Here is a 22,778-nt window from a genome sequence, read left to right as displayed (position 1 = left end):
CCTCTTCCTTCTCCCTCTACCCTTCTCTATCTCCTTCTCTCTCCAAACCCCTCTCTCTTCTAGCACTGATGATGTTACCTAGTTGGGTCATGAAACGTCTGCTAGGAAACAAAGCAGCTCAGAGAGTACCAAGGACCCCTCAATTCAACCCTGAGCTTCCAATATTCTCCTTTATTAGACAAAAAGGCTAAACCCAGGATAAACATCTGGCTGACTATGTGACGAATGAACAATAATATAATATCTTAAATGTATGTTACCGGCAATATATGAAAAGCTGGTATTGTATTTAATGCCCAGGAAATCTATAGAATGTGTGACTTTTTATGCAAAGTGTGAAATGTCTGTGTTATTTTAATATGCTATTATACTTTCCCTAGATATTGTATATAATACCTAGACTGTCGAGAATTGAGCAGCAGGTGTCCAAATGGAGTCAGAGACGCTGATACTAAAACATGTAGTTTTATATAAATTAATATATTTTACAACTATATATATATACACAGTAAACTAGCTAGTCAGGCACATGACTATGTCATGAGGTAAATGACACAGGTGGCACACAGAAGAAAAAGGCGGGAAAAAGGGAACCTCCCCCTCCACACCCACAGCATCCAATCACAGCACAGATTGCCTCACGCAGGAGCCCGCCCTCGCCAATCAATCAATTATAACTTTGTGTTCTGGCTCATTAAACAACCCCACTGCTTCAGCTATTAAATTTAAATATCTTAAGATAGACATCATGCAGAATGACAAGAACTGTTTCGACAAAGTACAAAAAGAGCCATGAAAAGGGTTAGGGGTTGGGATAAGGTTAGAGATTAGGTTAGGGTTAAGGTTAAAGGGAGGGTTAGGGTTAGGGTTAGAATGAGGGTTAGGGCTTAGAGTTAGGTTTAGGATTAGGGTTAGAATGAGGATTAGGGTTAGAGGGAGGGTTAGGGTTAGGAATTAAAACGAGGGTTAGGGGTTAGGTTAGGATTAGGTTAGGATTAGTGGTTAGAGTTAGGGTTAAGATTAGAGTGAGGGTTAAGAGTTAGAGTGAGTAGGGTTAGAGTGAGGGTTAGGGTTAGGTTTAGGGTTAGAATTAGGATTAAGTTAGAGCCTAGAGTTAGGTTTAGGGTTAGAATGAGGATTAGGGTTAGAGTTAAAATAAGAGTGAAGGTTAGGGTTAGTGGTTAGGGTTAGGGTTAGAGTGAGGGGTAGGGGTTAGGGTTAGGGGTTAGAGTGAGGGTTAGGGTTAGAGTTAAGATAAGAGTGAAGGTTAGGATTAGTGGTTAGAGTTAGGGTTAAGATTAGAGTGAGGGTTAAGGGTTAGAGTGAGTAGGGTTAGAGTGAGGGTTAGGGTTAGAGTTAGGGTTAGGGTTAGAATTAGGATTAAGTTAGAGCCTAGAGTTAGGTTTAGGGTTACAATGAGGATTAGGGTTAGAGTTAAGATAAGAGTGAAGGTTAGGGTTAGTGGTTAGGGTTAGTGTTAGAGTGAGGGGTAGGGGTTAGGGTTAGGGGTTAGAGTGAGGGTTAGGGTTAGAGTTAAGATAAGAGTGAAGGTTAGGATTAGTGGTTAGAGTTAGGGTTAAGATTAGAATAAGGGTTAAGAGTTAGTGTGAATAGGGTTAGAGTGAGGGTTAGGATTAGAGTTAGGTTTAGGGTTAGAATTAGGGTTAGGTTAGGGGTTAGAGTGAGTAGGGTTAGAGTTTAGGGTTTAGGGTTAGAATTAGGGTTAGGGTTAGAGTTAAGATAAGAGTGAAGGTTAGGGTTAGTGTTAGAGTGAGGGGTAGGGGTTAGGGTTAGGGGTTACAGTGAGTAGGGTTAGAGTGAGGGTTAGGGTTAGAATTAGGGTTAGGGGTTAGAGTGAGTGTTAGAGTTAGGGTTAAGATAAGAGTGAAGGTTAGGGTTAGGTTTAGGGTTAGAGTGAGGGTTGGGTTGCCGTTACCCCTAACCCAATCCTTTATTGAAAAGATTTATCTGAAAATGAAAGATGAAATGCAAAATAAAGTACAGGGCTTCCTTATTGAAGCAAACGAGAAAAAAACATCAGTATTGACCTACTTGTTGCAACAAAGAAGGCTAGAATGGCATTTAGCAGTATTTATACTTTGCTGGTTTGCCTCTTGGCATTGCATAGAATGCCTAGGAAATGTGCGAAATATTAAGCCTTTCATATTTTGGCATCCCATAGGTTTCGAAGGCTTCTTACAAAATGCCTAATTTCACACACTGCTGGTAACATATATACCACCTGATCCTCAGTGAATAATGAGTTTGCTACATTGTATCTTTTAATTGGTTTTTCTACTTGCAGGGGCAAGACCTTCCAATATTTTGAGCAGATGGAATTTTGACATTCCGGGCATTAGCCGTAGACTCAATCCAAGTCAACAGTGGGCCATCCAGGAGGCACTGAAAAAGTCCTTCACTCTAATCCAAGGGCCGCCAGGTGAGGGATCAACCTCCTTTTTATGATTCTGTAATACCCTTTATTTGGGGGAAAGTCGGGGGGATTGGATGGAGTTAGCATTTACTGGCCGGCTGCCCTTCCTGATGCCTACATGGAGTTCACAGCAGATGTCTTTCCTTTGCACCCTGATAGAGAAACATCTGCTGCTATCTAGGATTGAACTCTCAACCTTCCGAATGGGAGGCAAGTGATTTCACCACTAGGCCAGCATAGCTAAATGTCTATGGAGATTCTTCATCATCTAGGTGGTGGTTGTCCCCAAAGTGCTTTTTCAAAAGGCAACTGGACTTTCTTGGGATTTTTCCTTGAAGATTGGTTTGGAAGAGGGGTCAAAGAGGCCATCTCAACAGAAGATACAACACCACCTTTCTCCTGTCTACAACATGGTCCTTTCAGCAGTTCCAAGAAGGTTCCACACCCATTTGCACAATTCAGGTGATTCTGAGGGCACAGCTAAACTTTGAAGTGGCCTCAGTGGCTCTCAGAAAGAATGTTAATGACCAGATGGAATATAAATCCCTCCATCCACCCTCCATTCATCCAGAACTGAAGAAGCTTCGGGGATGAGACGTGAAACCTCTTCAAGGAAAGCCCAGTTGTCTTTTGAAAAAGCACCTTGGGAATTAATTTAAGCATTTCTTAACTATAACTAGATGCTCAAACATTTCTTAAATTTTTACAATTGATTATGGGTCATCAAATCCTTGTCGCCGCATAATGACCACATGGACTTATTTCCTATATGACAATTTATCCCCAACTTGGTCCTTCACCACCTCAGTAACCGACTCCATCCACCTTGCTGTTGAGTTGTCTTCTTCTTCTTCCCTTCTATCTTTATCAGGATTGACTCTTAATGTCCACATACTTAGGTTTTCTTCAGCAGGATCCACCCCCAAGTCCACCCATTGGTTCTTCAAGTCTCCCAATGGTGTGTCCTTCACACCCTTACTGATTCCATTGCCCTTGCTGCTGGCCGTCCTCTTCTTCTCTTCCCTTCCACCTTTCCCAGCATGATGGACCTTTCAAAGGAACTCTGACCTCAAGTTGATTGATTGATTTTGGCCCATAAAGTCACTGTTGACAGACATAAGTTTTCTCCAGAAGGACCTGCCCCCAACCTGGTCTTCCAATGATGCCCTCATCTCCACTGGAACCAAGTCCATCCACCTTGCTCCTATCACCTTCTTCTCCTTCCTTCCATTTTTTCCAACATTATGGACTTCTCAGAGAAACCTGGTCTTCACACTGATTGACTGATTATGTACCATCAAATCAGCAACCACATAGATAGATTTTCTTTCCCCAACCTGGTCCTTCAGGTCTTCCAATGATGTGTCCATCACCACTGTAACTGAGTCCATCCCTCTTGCTGCTGGTCATTCTCTTCTCTTCTCTTCTCTTCTCTTCTCTTCTCTTCTCTTCTCTTCTCTTCTCTTCTCTTCTCTTCTCTTCTCTTCCCTTCCCTTCCCTTCCCTTCCCTTCCCTTCCCTTCCCTTCCCTTCCCTTCCCTTCCTTTCCCCAGCATTAGAGCTTCTGTAGAGAACTGGCTATGTTTATTTGACCCTACGTCAATAAAATAGTGTTCTAATCATCCTGTGGAATAAAACTCTTGATCTGATCTACCTTGTAAGGCTGACAATGCCCTCCTTGGTTTTGTTTCTCTATTTGTTCAGGCACTGGGAAAACCGTGGTTGGTGCTCACATCGTGTATTGGTTTCACCAGCTCAATCTGGAGAAGAATGGAAACGCAACTCAAACTGGGGTGATGCCTCCACAGACAACCCCAGATGATGCCTCCAAAGACTACATTCTGTACTGTGGACCTTCTCACAAGTCGGTTGATGTTGTTGCTGGTAATCCATTTTCTCCATTGAAAAAAAATATTATTGTTTTGGGCAGAATATAATCAGAATATGTCCTTCCCCACACCACCAGAGGCCCTCTGAAGGCTGGAAACTGCCTGTTTGCTGACTTCCGGTGGGACCGGAAGGCCAGTTTTTCGCTTTCCCCAGGCTCCAGAGCCTTTCTAGGAGCCTGGGGAGAGCAAAAACAGCCTTCCCCACCCTCCCAGAGGCTCTCTTGAGGCCGGAAATGGCCCATTTGCTGACTAGTGGGCCCAGATGGCCCAAAAATCAGCTGGCGTGCCGGAGCTGAGCTCGCGTGCCCACCGATATGGCTCCATGTGCCACCTGTGGCACACGTGCCATAGGTTTGCCATCACGTTCCTATAGTGAGGTGCCAAAATTGGACAATTCATTTAGACACTCTTAGGACATAAAAGATACAATAGGTGTCAGAGTTCCAAGTAGCATACCCGTAGCAAACAAAACCCTGAGGCAGGTAGATTCTCAAAGAATAAGTTTATTTGATATGTCATATTGGCACAGGCTGGTGAAAACCGGCTCATGGTTTTCACCTAATTAAAAGTTAAAAAAAAATCACTTTCTCAAAACAATCAGTCCAGGGGTGGGTTCTAATTTTTTTTACTACCGGTTCTGTGGATGTGGCTTATTTTGTGGGCATGGCTTGGTGGTGGTGGTGGTAATGTGACTGGGTGGGCGTGGCCAACTTTTTTAAAAAAAAAACTTTTAAAAGCATTTTTTCTACAATCTTAAGAGGTTGCAGAAAAAAAATGCTTTTAAAAGCCTCTGATGATCAGGCAACTCAGCTGGGATCGCCAGAGGCTTTTAAAGGCATTTTTTTTTTCTACAACTTCTTCGGCTGAAGAGGCTGTAGAAAAAAATGCTTTTAAAAGCCTCTGACGATCCCAGCTAAGCCGCACGATCATCAGAGGCTTTTTTTTTTTTTTTACTTTTAAAAGCATTTTTTCAGCCAAAGAGGTTGTAGAGAAAATGCTTTTAAAAGTAAAAAAAAAAAAAAAAAGAAGAAGCCCCTGATGAGGTGGACGGGGTAAGCCACCGGCGACCGGGGTGGCGACCGGTTTGGGGGCATGGCCAGCCAGTGTTATTACCGGTTCTCCGAACTACTACAAATTTTTACTACCGATTCTTGCGAACTGGGAGCAACCCACCACTGAATCAGTCACATGGTCCAAACAGGTTACTGTCCAGTTCCTAGGTGATTCCAGTCCCCTCCTTGCAAGCACCTGCAGGAATGTCCTTGGTTCCCACAATAAAGCATTTTGTTTTGGCTACAACACCCCAACTATCTCTATTCTCCCCTCCCTGTCCCTCTTTTTCACTGTGTCAGCGCTGAAGTTTCAAAATGGCCTCAGTCAGGCCAGCTTCAGGGTTGACAGTAGAGCTGGAAGGTACCTTGGAGGCCTTCTTGTGGAACCTCCTGCTCATGGCAGGAGATCCTCTAAGACTCTGGAAAAATGGCTGTCCAGTCTCTTCATGAAAACCTCCAGTGATGAAGCACCCACAATACCTAGAAGCATCTTAAAATACAGGTAGTCCTTAGGGCCACAATTGAGCCCAATATTTCTGTTGCTAAGCAAGACAGTTGTTCAGTAAGTTTTGCCTCATTTTACGACCTTTCTTGCCACAGTTGTTAAGTGAATCGCTGCAGTTGTTAAGTTAGTAATACAATTGTTAAGTGAATCTGGCTTCCTCATTGACTTTGCTGGTCAGAAAGTCACAACGTGAGCCTGAGACACTGATTGTCATAAATATGAACCAGTTGATAAGCATCCTAATGTTGATCACATGATCATGGGGATGCTGCAACAGTTGTAAGTGTGAAAACGGTCATACATTACTTTTTTCAGTGCCATTATAACTTCAAACGGTCACTAAATGAGTGTTGTAAATTGAGGACAGCCTTTAAATAAATAAATGATAAATAAAAAAGCTATCCATCATTGTTTCATGATTCTTTCCAGTTTGCCAAAGAGGCTGCAACTTGCAAGATTTAGATTTGGGAAATTATTCTCAAGCCAACAATGTTGGTTTCTTTTTTCAGAAATGCTCATGGGGATGCCTGGTTCCTTGAGGCCTCTGAGGGTCTACGGAGATATGATTGAGTCAATGGATTTTCCTTATCCTGGCAGCAACCTCCAGTTTTCTCGAAAAGCTCAGCGGAATACAAAATCGAAACCAGAGATCAGGTTTGAGTTTAGGGCTGAGCTTGTCTTGCAAAATGGGGTTCAGTTGGTGTTGCTAATACTAGATTGGCTCACTTTAAGGCCTGTATCTTGTAAAGGAGTGTCCAACTTTAAGACCTGTGGACTTCAACTCCCAGAATTCCCCAGCCAGCCACTGTCCATTCATATATGTGTATCTGTTTGTGCTTGTCCATTCTTTCTTCCTTCCTTCCTTCCTTCCTTCCTTCCTCCCTCCCTCCCTCCCTTCTTTCCTGTCTCTGCTTCCTTCCTTCCCCTCTCTTCTTCCTTCCTCCCTCTCCCTCTCTTCCTTCCTTTTCCCCTCCCTTCCTTAGATCTGCTGTTTTCGTTTGAATCAATTTCCTCTAATTAAACAAATAAACAAACAAAGGCAATTAAAATTTTAAAAAGCACACCAACAAAACAGTCCTCAGAAAAGCAACCTGGTCTTCAGGCCCCTCATTCCCAGCCTTAGCTAAAAGAGGGCCCGATTCATGAATGGCTTTGCAGAAAAAGTCTGGTGTTCTACACCAGATTTTCATAACCTTGGCAACCTTTTTTTAAGACGATAGCTAGCCAAGTTTATGGGAGATGAAGTCCATACATCTGAAAGTTGCCCAAAATTGTGAAATATTCTCCTAAGGGGTGTATCTCCTAATATTCATGCATGGGTGTAAATATTTTGGCATCTTGCTTAAACTAATCCTTTGTGCGCAGGAGTATCACTTTGCACTATCGGATCCGGGAAAGGAGCAATCCTCATGCGGCAAAGATCCTCTGGTTTGATGAACGAGTGAAACGTGGAGAAGAGATCACAGAAGACGAAGTCGAGGGGTGAGGGCAATCAGATGGAGGGGGCTGCCGAGCCTGATATGGAGATATCTCAATTTTTCCATGAGTTTCCTGAGCAACCTAGGACAGTGATGGCTAACTTTTTCTGGAGCGAGTACCCAAAGTGCCCGCGTGCGAATGCATGTGCGCGTGCCCAAACCCCCCCAAAATGCAATACGCACTTGGGCCCCGTGCATGTGCCCCGCCCCCACGTGTTCATGTATGGCCCCTTGCATGCGCCTCCCCACACATGCACGCGTGGCCCCCCCACATGCCCTCCCACATGCGTGTGCAGCCTCCCCCCACACACCCTGCCTCCCCACATGCGTGGCCCCCTTGCACACACTCCCGCCCCGTGCATGCACGGCAGAGACCCGAAGACCAGCTGGCTGGTGCGAGGCGCATGCGCATGTGCGGTGGAGCTGAACTGGGACGATGGTTTGCGTATTATAGGTTCGCCATCACGGACCTAGGAGAGCCAGCCTGTTTATTAGTTAAGATGCAGGCCTAGAAACAGGGAGTTCTAGTCCCATTTTGAGCATGAAAGCTGGTTGGGCCAATTACTAGGAAATGTAAGTTCTAGTCCCACCTTTTGCATGAAAGCCAGCTGAGTGACTTTGCGCCAGTCACCAGGAGACTTATGTGTTCTAGTCCCACTTTAGGCATGAAAGCTGGCCGGTGACTTTGGATTACTAGTAGACGTTGAGTTCTAATCCCACCCTGGGTATGAAAGCCACTTGGGCCAAGCACCACGAGACTCCAGATTCACCTTAAGCCTGAAAGATAATTGAGTGATTTTGGATCAATCACCAGGAGGTAGGGAGTTCTAGTCCCATCTCCAGCATGAAAGCTGACTGGGTGACTTTAGGCCAATCATCAGGAGCACAGGAGTTCTAGCCTCATTTTAGGCATGAAAGCTGTCTGGGTATCTTAGGAGGAAGGAGTGTTAGGTATGTCTGCCATGTTGAGTTATTTATAAAAATAATTAAGGCTGTGTGTGTATGTATCTGGGTGGCTCAGTTTGGGTGCAGTACAGGAATCTTGGTTTCTCTATGTGTGACTAAGACAGGGAAACCTAGTTTCTAATTCTTCCCCCAAAGGAACTCCCTGTGGGACTTGGGCTGAGTCCCCTCCCCTTCTCAGCCCATCCTACCTTGCAAGATCATTGTTAGAAGCAAAACAGGATATGAGAACCCCACATAGGACCTTCTGAGTGAAAGGGTTATACATTTAATGCCTCGACATATGACCACAATTGAGCCCAAAATTTGCATTGCTAAGTAAGGCATTTGTTAAGCCCCATTTTATGACTTTTTTTTGCCATAGCTAAGCAAATCAGTTGTTAAGTGAATCATACCGATGTTAAGTGAATCTGTTTTCCTAGCAAGGTTGCAAATGACAATCCCCTTACATGTTGCAGCATCTCAGCTGCACATGATCACCCTTTGCAGCCTTCTCAGCTGACTTCCGACAACCAAAGTCAATGGGTGTAATCGAATTCGCTTAACAACTGTGGTGATTCACTTAACAACCATGGGAAATAAAGTCATAAAATTACATGTGACTCATATAATTGCCTTTCTGGTCACAATTACAAATAAAGAATAACAGAGTTGGAAGGGACCTCGGAGGTCTTCTAGTCCAAACCCCTGCTTCGGCAGGAAAAATTTCAGACAAATGGCTGTCCAGTCTCTTCTTAAAAACTTCCAGTGTTGGAGCATTCACAACTTCTGGAAGCAAGTCATTTCAGTGGTTAATTGTTCTGTCAGTTACAACAATTGTGGTTGTACAATTTAGTTCGAGGACTACCTATCCCTAAAGACAAAGAAAGCACAGCACATAACTCTTCTTCCCCAGGCTTTTCTTAGCCTTGCCTTGAACAATGGGGAAGAGTAGATTAAATTCCCCTTTCTCAGAGTCTCACTTTAATTTTAAATCAAGTTCCTAGCCCCCTGTGAAGCTGGTTGGAAGTGTGCGGGAAAACCACTGAGAGCCACTTAAAAAATAAGGGATTTCTTTTGTGGGCTGACAGGTACAAGCGGCTGCTGAACAAGGCACGAGGATATGAACTGAGACGCCACAATGTCATTCTTTGCACATGTTCCGCCTCTTCGTCCAACTTCCTCGCGGAGCATGTCCACGTCAAGCAGCTTCTGATCGACGAGTGTGCCATGTGCACCGAGCCCGAAACGCTCATCCCATTGGTGAAATACAAGAAGCTCGAGAAGGTGAGCTAATGGGGTTGGCCTCCAAAGTACAAGCCATCCTCGTCTTACGACCGCAATTGAGCCCAACATTTCCATCGCTAAGTGAGACCAGTGGTTCAGTGAGTTTTGCCCCATTTTACAGCCTTTCTTGCCACCGTTGTTAAGTGAATCACTGCAGCTGTTAAGTTAGTAAGTTCTTAAGTGATTCTGGCTTCCCCATTGACTTTGCTTGTCAGAAGGTCACAAAAGGGGATCACATGACCCCGGGATACTGAAACCGTCATAAATGTGAACCAGTTGCCAGGTGTAAAAATTTTGATCACATGACCATGGGGATGCTGCAAAAAATTTTTGTTGCTAAGCAACAAAGTCAGTTTTGCTCCATTTTACAACCTTTTTGCATTAATGGTTAAGCAAATACCTGCAGTTGTTAAGTGAATCAAGCAGTTGTTAAGTGAATCATGCAGTTGTTAAGTGAATCTGGCTTCCCTCATTGATTTTGCTGGTCAGAAGCCGGCTGGGAAGGTCGCAAATGGCCATAAATGCATGCCAGTTGTCAAGGCCCCAATTCAGTGAGTTTTGCCCCATTTTACAGCCTTTCTTGCCACAGTTGTTAAGGGAATCACTGCAGCTGTTAAAGTCAGTAACACGGTTGTTAAGTGAATCTTGACTTCCCCATTGACTTTGCTTGCTAGAAGGTTGCAAAAAGTGATCACATGATCCCTTGACATTCCAACCATTATAAAAATGAGCCAATGTCTGACTTAATCCTGTGACCATGTGGATGCTGTAATGGACGTTAAGTGTGGAAAATGGTCATAAGCCACTTTTTTCAGTGCTGTTGTAACTTTGAAAGGTCACCTACTGTTCCTGATTTTTGCCCCTTGTTGAAAGCCGGCTGGATGCCTTTGGGCACAGCTGGCTGGGGGATTCTGGGAGCTGAAATCCTCAAATCTTAACGTTGCCAAGGTTGGACACCCTTGCTTGTAAGGGATTAGGAAGAGGAGGGTGGTTGATTCTGAGAACTTCTGGTCTCCTTGCAGGTTGTCTTGTTAGGAGACCATAAGCAGCTGAGACCTGTGGTCCACAGTGACTTCTGCAAGAAACTCGGGATGGAGAAGTCTCTCTTTGAGCGCTACCACAAAAAGGCTTTGATGCTCAACATCCAGTATCGCATGGTAAGAATTTCTCTTCCAGGAAGTACAACATAATGCTGTCCTAGAAACCAGGAGACAGTGAGTTCTAGTCCCACCTTAGGCACTAAAGACCACTGTGTGACTTTAGGCCAATCACTAGGAGACAGTGAGTTTTTATTTATTTATTTATTATCAAATTTATATACCGCCCTTCTCCCGAAGGACTCAGGGCGGTGTACAGCCGAAGTAAAAAACATAGATACAAACATTAAAATACAGTTAAAAAGATATATATGTTTGGCCCCATAATTAAAAGAACAATAACAAACCTATTAAAAACATTTTAAAAAGTGTTAAGCCAGCCCGGCTTGCTGAAAAAGAAAGGTCTTTAGGGCACGGCGGAAGGCACTGAGGTCTTGGATTCTCCTTATCTCTGGGGGCAGTTGATTCCAGAGGGCAGGTGCCCCCACAGAGAAGGCCCTCCCCCTGGGGGCCACCAGTCTACATTGCTTGGCCGATGGCACCCTGAGGAGGCCCTCTCTGTGGGAGCGCACAGGTCGGTGGGAGGCCATTGATAGCAGCAGGTGGTCTTGAAGATATCCAGGTCCTAAGCCATGGAGCGCTCTAAAGGTGAGAACCAATACCTTGAAGCGCACCCGGAAGACCACTGGGAGCCAGTGCAGCTCGCGCAGGAGAGGTGTTATGTGGGAGCGCCATGCAGCTCCTGTAACTACTTGCGTGGCCACATTCTGGACCAGTTGGAGTCTCCAGGTACTCTTTAAGGGGAGCCCCATGTAGAGAGCATTACCGTAGTCCAGGCGAGAGGTGACGAGGGCATGAGTGACTGTGCACAAGGAATCCCGATCTAGGAAGGGCCACAACTGGCGGATCAGGCGAACCTGATAAAAGGTCCCCCTGGCTACAGCTGTCAGATGTTCCTCCAAGGACAGCTGCGTATCCAGGAGGGCGCCCAAATTGCGAGCCCTCTCCGTGGGGGCCAAGAACTCGCCCCCAATAGTCAGTGATGGAGTCAACTGAGTATATTGGGATGCCGGAAACCACAGCCACTCAGTCTTGGATGGATTGAGCCTGAGCCTGTTCCTCCCCATCCAGATCCGCACAGCCTCCAGGCACCAGGACATCACTTCAAGGGCATCATTGGGGTGGCCCAGGGTGGAGATGTACAGCTGGGTGTCGTCAGCGTGCTGGTGGTACTTCACCCTGAAGCCACGGATGATCTCACCCAGTGGCTTCACATAGATGTTGAACAAAAGGGGCGAAAGAACTGACCCTTGCGGCACCCCACATATGAGGCGTCTCGAGGTCGACCTCTGCCCCCCTGCCAACACAAACTGCGACCGGTCCGAGAGAAAGGAGGAGAACCACCGTAACATGGTGCCCCCCATCCCCAACTCTTCCAACCGGCGCAGCATGATACCATGGTCAATGGTATCAAAAGCCGCTGAGAGGTCTAACAGGACCAGAACAGAGGAGCAACCCCTGTCCCGAGCCCTCCAGAGATCATCTACCAATGCGACCAATGCAGTTTCCGTGCTGTACCCGGGCCTGAAGCCCGACTGGAATGGATCTAGATAAGACGTTTCCTCCAGGAATTGTGGAAACTGTCATGCGACCACACTCTCAACCACCTTCGCCACAACGCGAAGGTTGGAGATAGGACGGTAGTTGGCTAATACTGCCAGGTCCAGGGAAGGTTTCTTGAGGAGAGGCCTCACCACCGCCTCTTTCAAGGCCGTGGGGAGGTAACCCTCACTCAGTGACGCGTTGATAATTCCCTGGAGCCAGCCTCATGTAACCTCCTGGGAAGCCAGTACTAACCAGGAGGGACACGGATCCAGTAAACATGTGGCCGCACTAAGTCTCCCCAGAATCCTGTCCACATCATCAGGGGTCCCAGAGTCAAACTCTTCCCAGATAACGTTCTCAAGACTGTTCCTCGCCACCCTGCCCGAATCTACCCAGGCAGAGTCCAAATCCCCCCAAATCTGTGCGATTTTGTCATACAGATATTGTCCGAATTCCTCGGCCCTGCCTTCCAGGGGGTCCTCCCGCACTCCCGGATGTAGCAGGGAGTGGGTCACCATGAACAGAGCGGCCGGACGATTATCTGATGACGCAGTAAGAACGGAAAAGTAATTAAACTTTGCCGCCTTTATTGCCACTAGGTAGGTCTTAATATGCGACCTTACCAGTGTTCGGTCAGATTCAGCGAGACTGGCCCTCCAACCGCTCTCTAGGCGTCTTTTCCGGCGCTTCATCTCCCTCAGCTCCTTGGTAAACCATGAAGCCCCACAGGATCGGCACCGGGTCAGAGGCCGCAAAGAGTTCTAGTCCCACCTTAGGCACTAAAGCCCACTGTGTGACTTTAGGCCAATCACCAGGAGACAGTGAGTTCTAGTCCTACTTTAGACACTAAAGCCCACTGTGTGACTAGGCCGATCACCAGGAGACGGTGAGTTCTAGTCCCGCCTTAGGCACTAAAGCAAACTTCATGACTTTAGGCCAATCCCGACCTTCGTACCTTTCGCCGCGTCCTTAAAACACTATTATTCCACCAAGCAGGGCTGGCCTAAAATATTATTTTTAATGGGTTATTTTATGTTATTTTAGATTATTGGCCAAACTATTTAATAATTTTAAATTGTTTTTTAACTTTTATACTGTTGGTTTTTTATCTTGGCTGTACACCACCCTGAGTCCTTCGAGAGAAGGGCGGTATAAAAATTTAATTAAACTAAACTAAACTAAAACAATCACCAGGAGACTGAGTTCTAGTCCTGCCTTAGGCATGAAAGCTAGCTGGGTGACTTTGGGCCAGTCACTTTCTCTCAGCCCAACCCATCTCACTGTGTTGTTGTTATGGGGAGAATAGAAGGAGGAAGGATTATAAAGTATGTTAGTTGCCTTGAGTTGTTTATAAACTCAATGAAGGCAGGGTATAAAAATAATTAAATACATAATTGAAAATAATAATATTTGAAGTTGTATAACTGAACAGAACAGCACGGTGGTCTAAGCTCCTTGCATGAAATAGGCATCTTTTAACTCTGCAGCACAAGGACATCTGCCAGTTCCCATCGATGACCTTTTACAACAATAAACTGATGACAAGTCCCAGTATCATTCGTGGAAGCAGCATGCTCTACTACCGTAGTGAATTTGAGTGCACCCCCATCCTCTTTGGCCACATCGAAGGAAGAGAGAGGTCCCTCGTGGTCTCCACGGAAGAGGGGAACGAGAACTCCAAGGCCAATCTGGAAGAGGTGCAGCAGGTGGTGAGTAAGCCTGAAGTACAGGTAGTCCTTGCCTTACGGCCACAATTGAGCCCCAAATTTCTGTGGCTAAGGGAGACAGTTGTTAAGTAAGTTTTGCCCCCATTTTACGATCTTTCTTGCCACAGTTGTTAAGTGAATCACTGCAATTGTTAAGTGAGTAAAAACGGTTGTTAACTGAGTCTGGCTTCCCCATGGACTTGGCTTGTCAGAAGGTCACAAAAGGGAATCCCATGATCTCAAGACACTACAACTGTCCTAAATATGAACCAGTTGCCAAGTGTCCAAATTTTGATTATGTGGCCATGGGGATTCTGCAATGGTTGTAAGCGTGAAAAATGGGAATGCCAGTTTTTTTTCCCCCCAGTATTGTCGTAATTTTGAATGGTCACTAAATGAACAGTTGTAAGTCGGGGACTATCTGAAGAAGTTTATTTATTTATTGTTAATTTTTTAATGCCAGTCCATTTCCCTTATAAGGTGACTCTGGCCGGTTTATGGATCAGTTCTGTAGGCTGAAGTCCAATCCTTGGTGACTTCCGAGTTTTCTAGATCATAGCCGAAAACAAGGTCTCTCTCCAAGGGGAAATCACCTTCAAAGGTTGCCTTCTGCAGACTAGGCTTTCATTAAGACAGGTGTGGGGGGAGTTTACCTGGACTCCCAGCGCATTGCTATAGCCCTTCCCAAATGTTTGACGTCTTGTTCAATGAAGGAATTGCATTTATGATCGTCGGCTCCTTGGTGCTGTCTGAGCTTGATTATTTTTTACAGACGTCTCATGATCCAACTAGGTAACGTTATCAATGCTAGAAAGGAATTGGGTTTGCTTCCGTTCCAGCACTCATTCACATCTTTCGAACACTGAACTTTTAAACTGAGTGGGTGGGGATTATGAAACATAGCAAGAGTGAGGTTTTGAGCCAGCCCACATTTGGATTGGCTCACCAGCTACTTGGGCGAAGATGAGACTTGTAGTCCATGTTATCTAGAAACTGGGAAGGAATAATAGCTCCCCCAGTTCTCTGGCAAAGGAAAGGAAGCTGTTGATTGCAAGACGTTAATCTCGAACGTCCATTCTTGGTTAAGTCGGAGCGTAAGGTCTCCATGCTTTTTTTCTAGGTGAGAATTGCAAAGCAGCTGACCCTGGATAGAACCACCAGGCCGGACGAGATCGCCATCCTGACAGGTTATAATGCCCAAGTCATTGAGATCAAGAAGCAACTTGCTCTGGATGGCATGAAAGACATATCCGTTTGCACCATCATGAAAAGCCAAGGTAAGGAAGGGATTTGTCGCAGTGGTGAAATCCAAATTTTTTTACTACCGGTTCTGTGGGCATGGTGTGGCTTGGTGGGCATGGCAGGGGAAGGATACTGCAAAATTCCCATTCCCTCCCCACTCCTGGGGAAAGGATATTGCAAAATCTCCATTCCTACCCCACTCTGGGGCCAGCCAGAGGTGGTATTTGCCGGTTCTCCAAACTACTCAAAATTTCCGCTACCAGTTCTCCAGAACCTGTTAGAACCTGCTGGATTTCACCCCTGATATGTCACTAAACTGGATCCAATTCCCACTCAAAAATATTGACTGGGATCATTTTGGAAAAATCTCTTTTTACCCTTCTTTTCAGAGTACAGTTAGTCCTCAACTTACAACCACAACTGAGCTCCCAGTTTCTGTTACTAAGCAAGACAGTTAAGTGAGTTTTGCCCATAACGAAACAATCCCTAATCCATGGGACCCTAACCTGCCCCGTCATCCCATCCCGGTAGGTCTCTCCCACCAGGACAAGAAATCAGGCATGTTAGGGGTCCCATCAATTAGGGATTGTCATATGGGGGGGGGACCACAAAACAGGATCTTCTCGGTGGTGCCCCCTCCACGAGATATGGTCGGCCCCACCCTGCTGCTTTTCAAAAGACCCTAATAATTTTGTCAGTGGGTCTGGGGACCCCAAATAGAGACTATCAAACACGGTAGCTGATTTTGATTGTGTTGTTGCTGCCATCAGTTGTGGGGTAGGCGTTTTCTCAACAGCTGTATTATATGGTAGATTTTTAAAATGTTGTAAGCCAGGGATGTCAAACTCAAGGCCGATGGGCCGGATCTGGCCCGCCAGGTGGTCGGATCTGGCCCGCGGGGCCTTCCTGGAAAATGTAAGGGGCCATCCCATATCACTTCGGGACGATCTACCCGCGTCTCTTCAGCCCAGTCTACCCAATGCGAAGAGGAAACATCGGGCCAGCAGTTTGGGGAGTGGTGTCAAGCTGGCCACGCCCACTCTGCCCCCCCCCCAGGTCAACCACAGCCCTGATCTGGCCCTCAGTGAAATTGAGTTTGACACCCCTGTTGTAAGCTGTCCTCAATCAGAATAATAGAATAACAGAGTTGGAAGAGTCCTTGGAGGTCTTCTAGTCCAACCCACTGCTCAAGCAGAAAATCCTATACAGTTAGTCCTTAACTTACAACCACAATTGAACCCAACATTTCTGTTGCTAAGTGAGACATTTGTTAAGTGAGTTTTGCCCCATTTTTTTGCCACATTTGTTAAGTGAATCATCACACTTGTTAATAGCACAGTTGTTAAGTGAATCTGGCTTCCCCCTTTTTTTATTTTTTTAAAATTTGATTTATATGCCACCCTTCTCCGGAGACTCAGGGCGGCTTACAATGCGCTAAGCAATAGCCTTCATACTTTTGTATATTTATACAAAGTCAGCTTATTGCCCCCACCAACTGGGTCTTCAATTTACCTACCTTAGAAAGGATGGAAGGCTGAGTCAACCTTGAGCCTTGGTGAGATTCGAACCTGCAGTAATTGCAGGCAGCTGGTGTTAATAACAGGGTGCTTTAGACCACTGTACTATCAAGGCTCTTTGACTTTGCTTGTCAGAAGGTTGCAAAAGGAGATCACGTGACTCCAGGATCCTGCAATTGTCATAAATATGAGTCAGTTGTGAAGCATCTGAATGTAAATCACCTGACTATGGGGATGCTGCAATGGTCGTAAGTGTGGAAAATGGCCATAAGTTACTTTTTTCAGTGCCTTTGTAACTTCGAATAGTTACTAAACGATCTGTTGTAAGTCTCCTTAGTTCTAGACTGCTTCTCTCCTTGATAAGTTTCCATCACTTAGGTATGAGTTGGGTGGCTGTATGAATGTTTTTAATTCATAAGTAAATAAATAAAAACTTGGTTCCCCAATTTTTATTTACCAGGCAGTGAATGGAAATACGTCATAGTGTCCACAGTCCGCTCCTGTAACCGGCAGGAGATTGATGAAAGGCCCACAAAGAGTTGGGAGAATAACCGTCTCGGCTTCATAGCAGATCCCAATCAGATCAATGTCTGTCTCACTCGGGCACAGGAAGGCCTCTGTATTATAGGTAAGCGAAAACCTGCTCAGCAGGGAGAGTGGCTTGATTCGCACTGTATCCTAGACCAGGCTCAAAGTGGACTGAACTTTTGTGTTTGGAAGAAGCCCACCGTCATTCTAGCATGTTGAGTCAACCAACCCATTACATTAAGGTAGAAGATGGTTTACAGGTAGCCTTGTGATTACCTGAAGTTCATTTTTGGTTGATTCTGCAATTCCAGGGACCACAAACCTGTTATCACATTATCCTGAGTGCAATTTCCTTTGGAACTATTGCATTGTTTTGTTTTGTTATTTTATTTTTTATTTTATTTTTATTCTTTTCTTTTATATTATATTTGATTTATATTTATTTATTATTTATCATTTACCTTTATTGTTTTTATAAACAATTCAAGGTGGCAAACATAGGTAATATCTCCTCCTATTTTCCCCCACAACAATCCTGTGAGGTGCGTTGGGTTGAGAGAGAGCGATTGGCCCAAAGTCACCCAGCCAGCTTTCATCCCTCAAGCGAGACTAGAACTCACCATCTCCTGGTGATTTGACCAAAATGGACAAATAAAACCCTTCCTTTTTCCTGCCTTTCTCTCCTGCTTGTAGGAAACAGCTATCTTCTGGCAAGCAATTCTTTGTGGCGGCAACTTCTGAATCATTACCAGATGCGCAGATGCATTACCATGGCCAATGCAATTAAGATTAAAAAGAGGTCTAGTCTTCGCCTGTAAGAAGGTACCATGGGAAAATCCCTTCTTTCTTTTTCACCTCCTGGGCATGGAGACCATGCCCAATTCCAGGAGATGGGATTTACCAACACTGAGCCAAAATCAGGAGCCTTGTGGCTAAGGAGACATTGCCAGGAAAAAAAAAAAAAAGCTATGGCACGACTTACTTTTTCAGGATCCGATCTCCGAGAAGATTCTGCCTTGCTCGGGGATGGGAAAAAAAGCCATCATTTTAGCATGCAGAAATCTTTTAGAAAAGCAACTTCAGTTGGGGGATTGTCGAAGAACGAAGCAACTGGTCCACCATGAACCTGTGAGGAGCTTTTGCAATGCGGGGACAGAGGAAAACTGTGCCACCGAAGAGCAGAGCTCCTGCTGCACTTTTCAAAACCAGATCTTTTGAAGGAAGATCAAACCCCTCATTTGCCTTCCCTTGCTATGCCAATAACCCCCCCCTCCACCCACCCCACCGCCTGGTTGACAAAATAACAAGCTGACTCAGCCACCCAACGCAATGCAAATAATTCCCTTCGACCTGGAACACTTTTGTACAAATTTTAATATTTTTATTTTTTTAGCTTGTTTACGTTTTACTTGAAATAGTTTCTTCGTGCTAATTTTTTAATGTGCTTTTTAAAAAAAAACAAATGAAAACTCAGAATCACAGAACTGGGGGTGCCTTCTTAAGCTTTGTGCTGTTTGATCTAGCAAACCCTTTGGGCTGAGCCCACAAAGGGGGGGTTCCTTGATCCAGGTCGTTGTGTTTTTTTCTCTCTACCTTTTAGCCAAAATGAGATCCTCACCTCTGCTGGCCTTGGATCGGGAAAAACCTGGTGCGATGGCATCTGTTTTATGCTGAACTTCCACCTCAGTGAGTTTTGATGCCTGCAATGGGAAACCCCCCCAAATTAATTTAGGCGAACTCAGTCTGATGTACATTGGTGGCGATGAACCCCCTGCTTAGAAAGCTGCTATAAGCTTATATATAATAGTGCCTAGTGAAGCTCAATGAACTGTGGACGCATTCACACAAAGTGCTTATCCAAGTCAATTGCAAAGCGAGGATTTGCACAATGGGCCAAGCCTTTTTTTCCTTAGCTTTAATCTTAATGCTGTAAGAAAAGTGTGGTTTATTGCAAAGGGTCGATCAGAAGGTAACCTCCAGAAGTTTTGGACCTGAACTGCCCCAAATTCAGGGGTCTTTGGTGCTCTTTCAGCTTGGTTGTTTTCTTGCAGATGTTTCACGACCAGACTAGGTAACGTCATCAGTGCTACAAGGGAGTGGGGTTTGCGGAGTGGAGAAGGAGGAGGAGGGGTCCTTGGTGCTCTCCGTAGTTTTCCTGCAGACGTTTCATTACCCAACTAGATAACATCATCAGTGCTTGACGGGAGTGAAGTTTGTGGAGAGGAGGAGGAGGAGGATTGTTGGTGGGATCCTTGGTGCTCTCTGAGCTGGGTTGTTTTCTGCAGACGTTTTACTACCAGACTAGATAATGTCATCAATGCTAGAAGGGGATGAGAGCAAATCCCACTTCCTTCTGGCACTGATGATGTTACCTAGTTTGGATCATGAAATGTCTGCAAGAAAACCACCAAGCTCAGAGTGCACCAAGGACCCCAAAGTCCTTCTCCCCTTTTTCTTCTTCATTCCACTCCACTCCCTGTTAACACTGATGGTGTTAGCTAGTTGGGTCATGAAACGTCTACAAGAAAAACACCAAGCTCAGAGAGCACTCATTTCAACCCTGATATATTTTCCTTTATTGGCACCCAACTCAGGTTGGCAAGGGGTTGTGGGCATCACAATCAGAGCTGCTTTAGAGACACCGCAAGGATATCGAGAGTATCATTTTTCCTTGTGTAAATGATACAGCTCCTGCCCTTGTTTCTACCCGCATCCATGGTTTTAGTTCAAAACATCTGGAGGATACCACGGTACTTCTCTCTGACAGATATGCATTGCACTTTTTTAAAAAAACAAAAACCCTAAACAAAACAATGTTTAAAAACAAAACATTGAATGTATTATAAGGGTGGGGGAGGGAGAGAAATGAGTGTTCCCCTCCCACCGGATCACAAATCTCAAAAACCTTTCAAATGCCTGCTTAAAACTAGATGCAAATCTGGATTTAGCTGACAATTGCAAAGCAATTTTGCCGAGTCTGGTGACAGAGGGACCTTTGGTTTAAACCCAGAGCTATTTCTAATACAGAGATATTCTATAATAATGTAATATATAAGGGCAGCTGGGCTCCTTTTACAATACTAGCAATGTATGTAGCGACAGTTGCTGTATTATCTTTTTGTAGTTTCTGCAACTGATAACTGCTCCTTTTTTTCCTTGCCTTTGCATCTAATTTATTGCAATATATGGGATTACGGGGAGGGGGGAACAATTTAGAATTCTGCATAGAGCTTGTTTGGTTTTGGACACGCTAGAAACTTTAAGATAGTAGCATCTTTTCCCTTTTTTTTCCCCTTTTGGCTTTATTATCAGGGATCTTGATAGCAATGAAGGGAGACCGAGGCAGCCCTCTTTCTCCTCTCTTCTACCTCAGTGCTGTTAAAATGTGCATGCTTTTAAAAGTTTGTACCCTCCCCTGTGCTGATCCACTTAATTTGCAATACAGGTCAGCTTTGGAGAGAAAAATCCATATTTTCATAAAGAAAGCACAGGTTAGTCTAAAGACACAGCCAAAGTATATTGAGCCAGCCTTCAAACTATGAACATTCCTATCTTTGTTTTACTAAATGTCTTGTGTGTGCCTACTGAAGAAAGAGAGAGAAAGAAAGGAAGAGAGGGGAGGGGGGAGAGAGAGAGAGAGAGAGAGAGAGAGAGAGAGAGAGAGAGAGAGAGAGAGAGAGAGAGAGAATCACTTCCTGGCCCACTGGTTGGGGACCAGGGGTGAAATGTTCCCGGTTCGGACCAGATCGCCTGATCCGGTAGTAACGGTGGCGGGTGGTTCGGAGAACCAGTAGCAAACATCCCTGCTGAGCTGTGCAATCATCAGAGACTTTTTAAAAAAATTTTAAAAGCATTTTTTCTACAACCTCTTCCGCAGAAAAAATACTCAGCCGAAGAGGTTGTAGAAAAAAATGCTTTTAAAAACCTCTGACAATCCAAGCTGAGTTGCCTGATTGTCAGAGGCTTTTAAAAGCATTTTTTTTACAACCTCTTCGGCCGAAGAGGTTGTAGAAAAAATAGTTTTAAAAGAAAAAAAAAAAAAGTTGGCCACGCTCACCCAGTCACATTACCCCCACCACCACCAAACCACGCCCACAGAGTAACGAATTTTACATTTCACCACTGTTGGGGATCCCTGTTCTAAAGAACTATAATTCCCATACCTACTTCCTTAACCGTCAGTCATCGAGAAAGAGACTTCTAAAGAAAAATTATAATTCCCACCCCTACTTTCTTAACGTTTAATCAGGAAAGAAAAAGAATCACTTCTCTCTAAAAAACTAATTCTCATGCCTACTGTCTTAGTCAGAAAGAAAAAGAGAAAGAAAAGAAAAGAAAACTTCTAAACAAAACTAGAATTCCCATGTCTGTCTGCTTACAGATGCCTTTGTTCGCCCCAGGCAATTAAGCCATTTTCTCTGTTCTAAATTCCTTATCCCTGTCTTTGCCCCCCTCCCTTCGTACCAGTGGTGGGTTGCTACTGGTTTGCCCCTAGTAGTGGCGGCGGTGGGAGGCTGTGCCCAACCACCACCCAGACGCTTCTGCGTATGCGCAGAAGTGTCGCGCACGAGCGTGCCTGCGCCCACGAGCAAACTGGTAACGACAGGTTTTGAAACCCGCCCCTGCTGGGTACCCACATCACCTCTGTTCTGTCTTTCTCCTACACCAGGGGTGTCAAACTCAAGGACTGGCTGGGGTCAGGATCCAGCCCACGGGGTGCTTAGATCTGGCCTGCGGGGCCACCCTGGAGACAGCGAAGGACTGGCCCGCGGTGCCTCTGCCAGTGAAAACGGAGCTCAGGAGGGCTGCGTGCGGCCTTCCCGGGCTCCATTTTTGCTGGCAGAGGGTTGCAGGATATCGTCACAGCCGTAAATGGAGCTCAGGAGCCCATTTTCGCTGGCAGAGTGCTCGGGCCTCCACAGGCACCCCCGAGTGACATCGAGCTGGCCACCCCCAGCATCCCCCTGAGGTCAAATACAACCCTGATGTGGCCCTCAATGAAATCGAGTTTGACACCCCTGTCCTAGACGTTCGACTGTCTCTAGTTGCCTTCAAAGCTTCTGTCTTCGGCAACCTCACCCAGATTTTGGCGATGGCCTCTTCCTCCCTCTCTCTCCTCTGACTTAGGTGATGTTACTGCTTTGTTGCTTTAATCCTGCAGGTGCTGGACCCAAGTAATCCTCGGCTTACAACCGGTCACTTATTTGACCGTTCAAAATCATAACCAACCCCAAGAAGGGGAATTTACACCCCCGGATCTGAAGTTCCGATGGTCACCTCTAACCCTGCAGTCACATGACTTTGGGCACTTGGCAACACCAATGTGTTTACGTCCTGCAGTTACGTGACTGCGTTTTTATGACGATTTCGCCCAAACCCGGCATTTATTTCTGGTTTGCAGCAAAACCGCACCATAGTGAAGGGGTTCGTTTAACTTTCCTTTAACCACTACCACAAAGATGTCATAAAATGAGAAGGCTCCTTTATGGTCGTAACT

At 45.3% G+C, this 22,778-nt stretch overlaps 1 protein-coding gene across 1 annotated transcript in view; it reads left to right on the top strand.

Annotated features, from left to right (window-relative positions):
- Nucleotides 1-21,592, top strand: part of HELZ2 (helicase with zinc finger 2) — a 63,619-nt gene extending 42,027 nt beyond the window's left edge. The window contains exons 11-20 of the mRNA XM_060684563.2: nucleotides 2,306-2,440; nucleotides 4,138-4,317; nucleotides 6,389-6,533; nucleotides 7,245-7,361; nucleotides 9,391-9,586; nucleotides 10,609-10,743; nucleotides 13,776-13,997; nucleotides 15,115-15,271; nucleotides 17,214-17,381; nucleotides 17,975-21,592. Of these exons, the coding sequence (XP_060540546.2) occupies nucleotides 2,306-2,440; nucleotides 4,138-4,317; nucleotides 6,389-6,533; nucleotides 7,245-7,361; nucleotides 9,391-9,586; nucleotides 10,609-10,743; nucleotides 13,776-13,997; nucleotides 15,115-15,271; nucleotides 17,214-17,381; nucleotides 17,975-18,099 (1,580 nt within the window). The 3' untranslated portion in view covers nucleotides 18,100-21,592. The remainder of the gene's footprint in view (nucleotides 1-2,305; nucleotides 2,441-4,137; nucleotides 4,318-6,388; nucleotides 6,534-7,244; nucleotides 7,362-9,390; nucleotides 9,587-10,608; nucleotides 10,744-13,775; nucleotides 13,998-15,114; nucleotides 15,272-17,213; nucleotides 17,382-17,974) is intronic.
- Nucleotides 21,593-22,778: the final 1,186 nt, after the last annotated feature.

Source organism: Pantherophis guttatus, chromosome 3 (assembly GCF_059756535.1).
Source record: "Pantherophis guttatus breed Tessera chromosome 3, ASM5975653v1, whole genome shotgun sequence".
Lineage (NCBI taxonomy): Eukaryota > Metazoa > Chordata > Lepidosauria > Squamata > Colubridae > Pantherophis > Pantherophis guttatus.
Note: the sequence above shows the minus strand (reverse complement) of the source record. Positions and strands in the feature narration are given on the sequence as shown.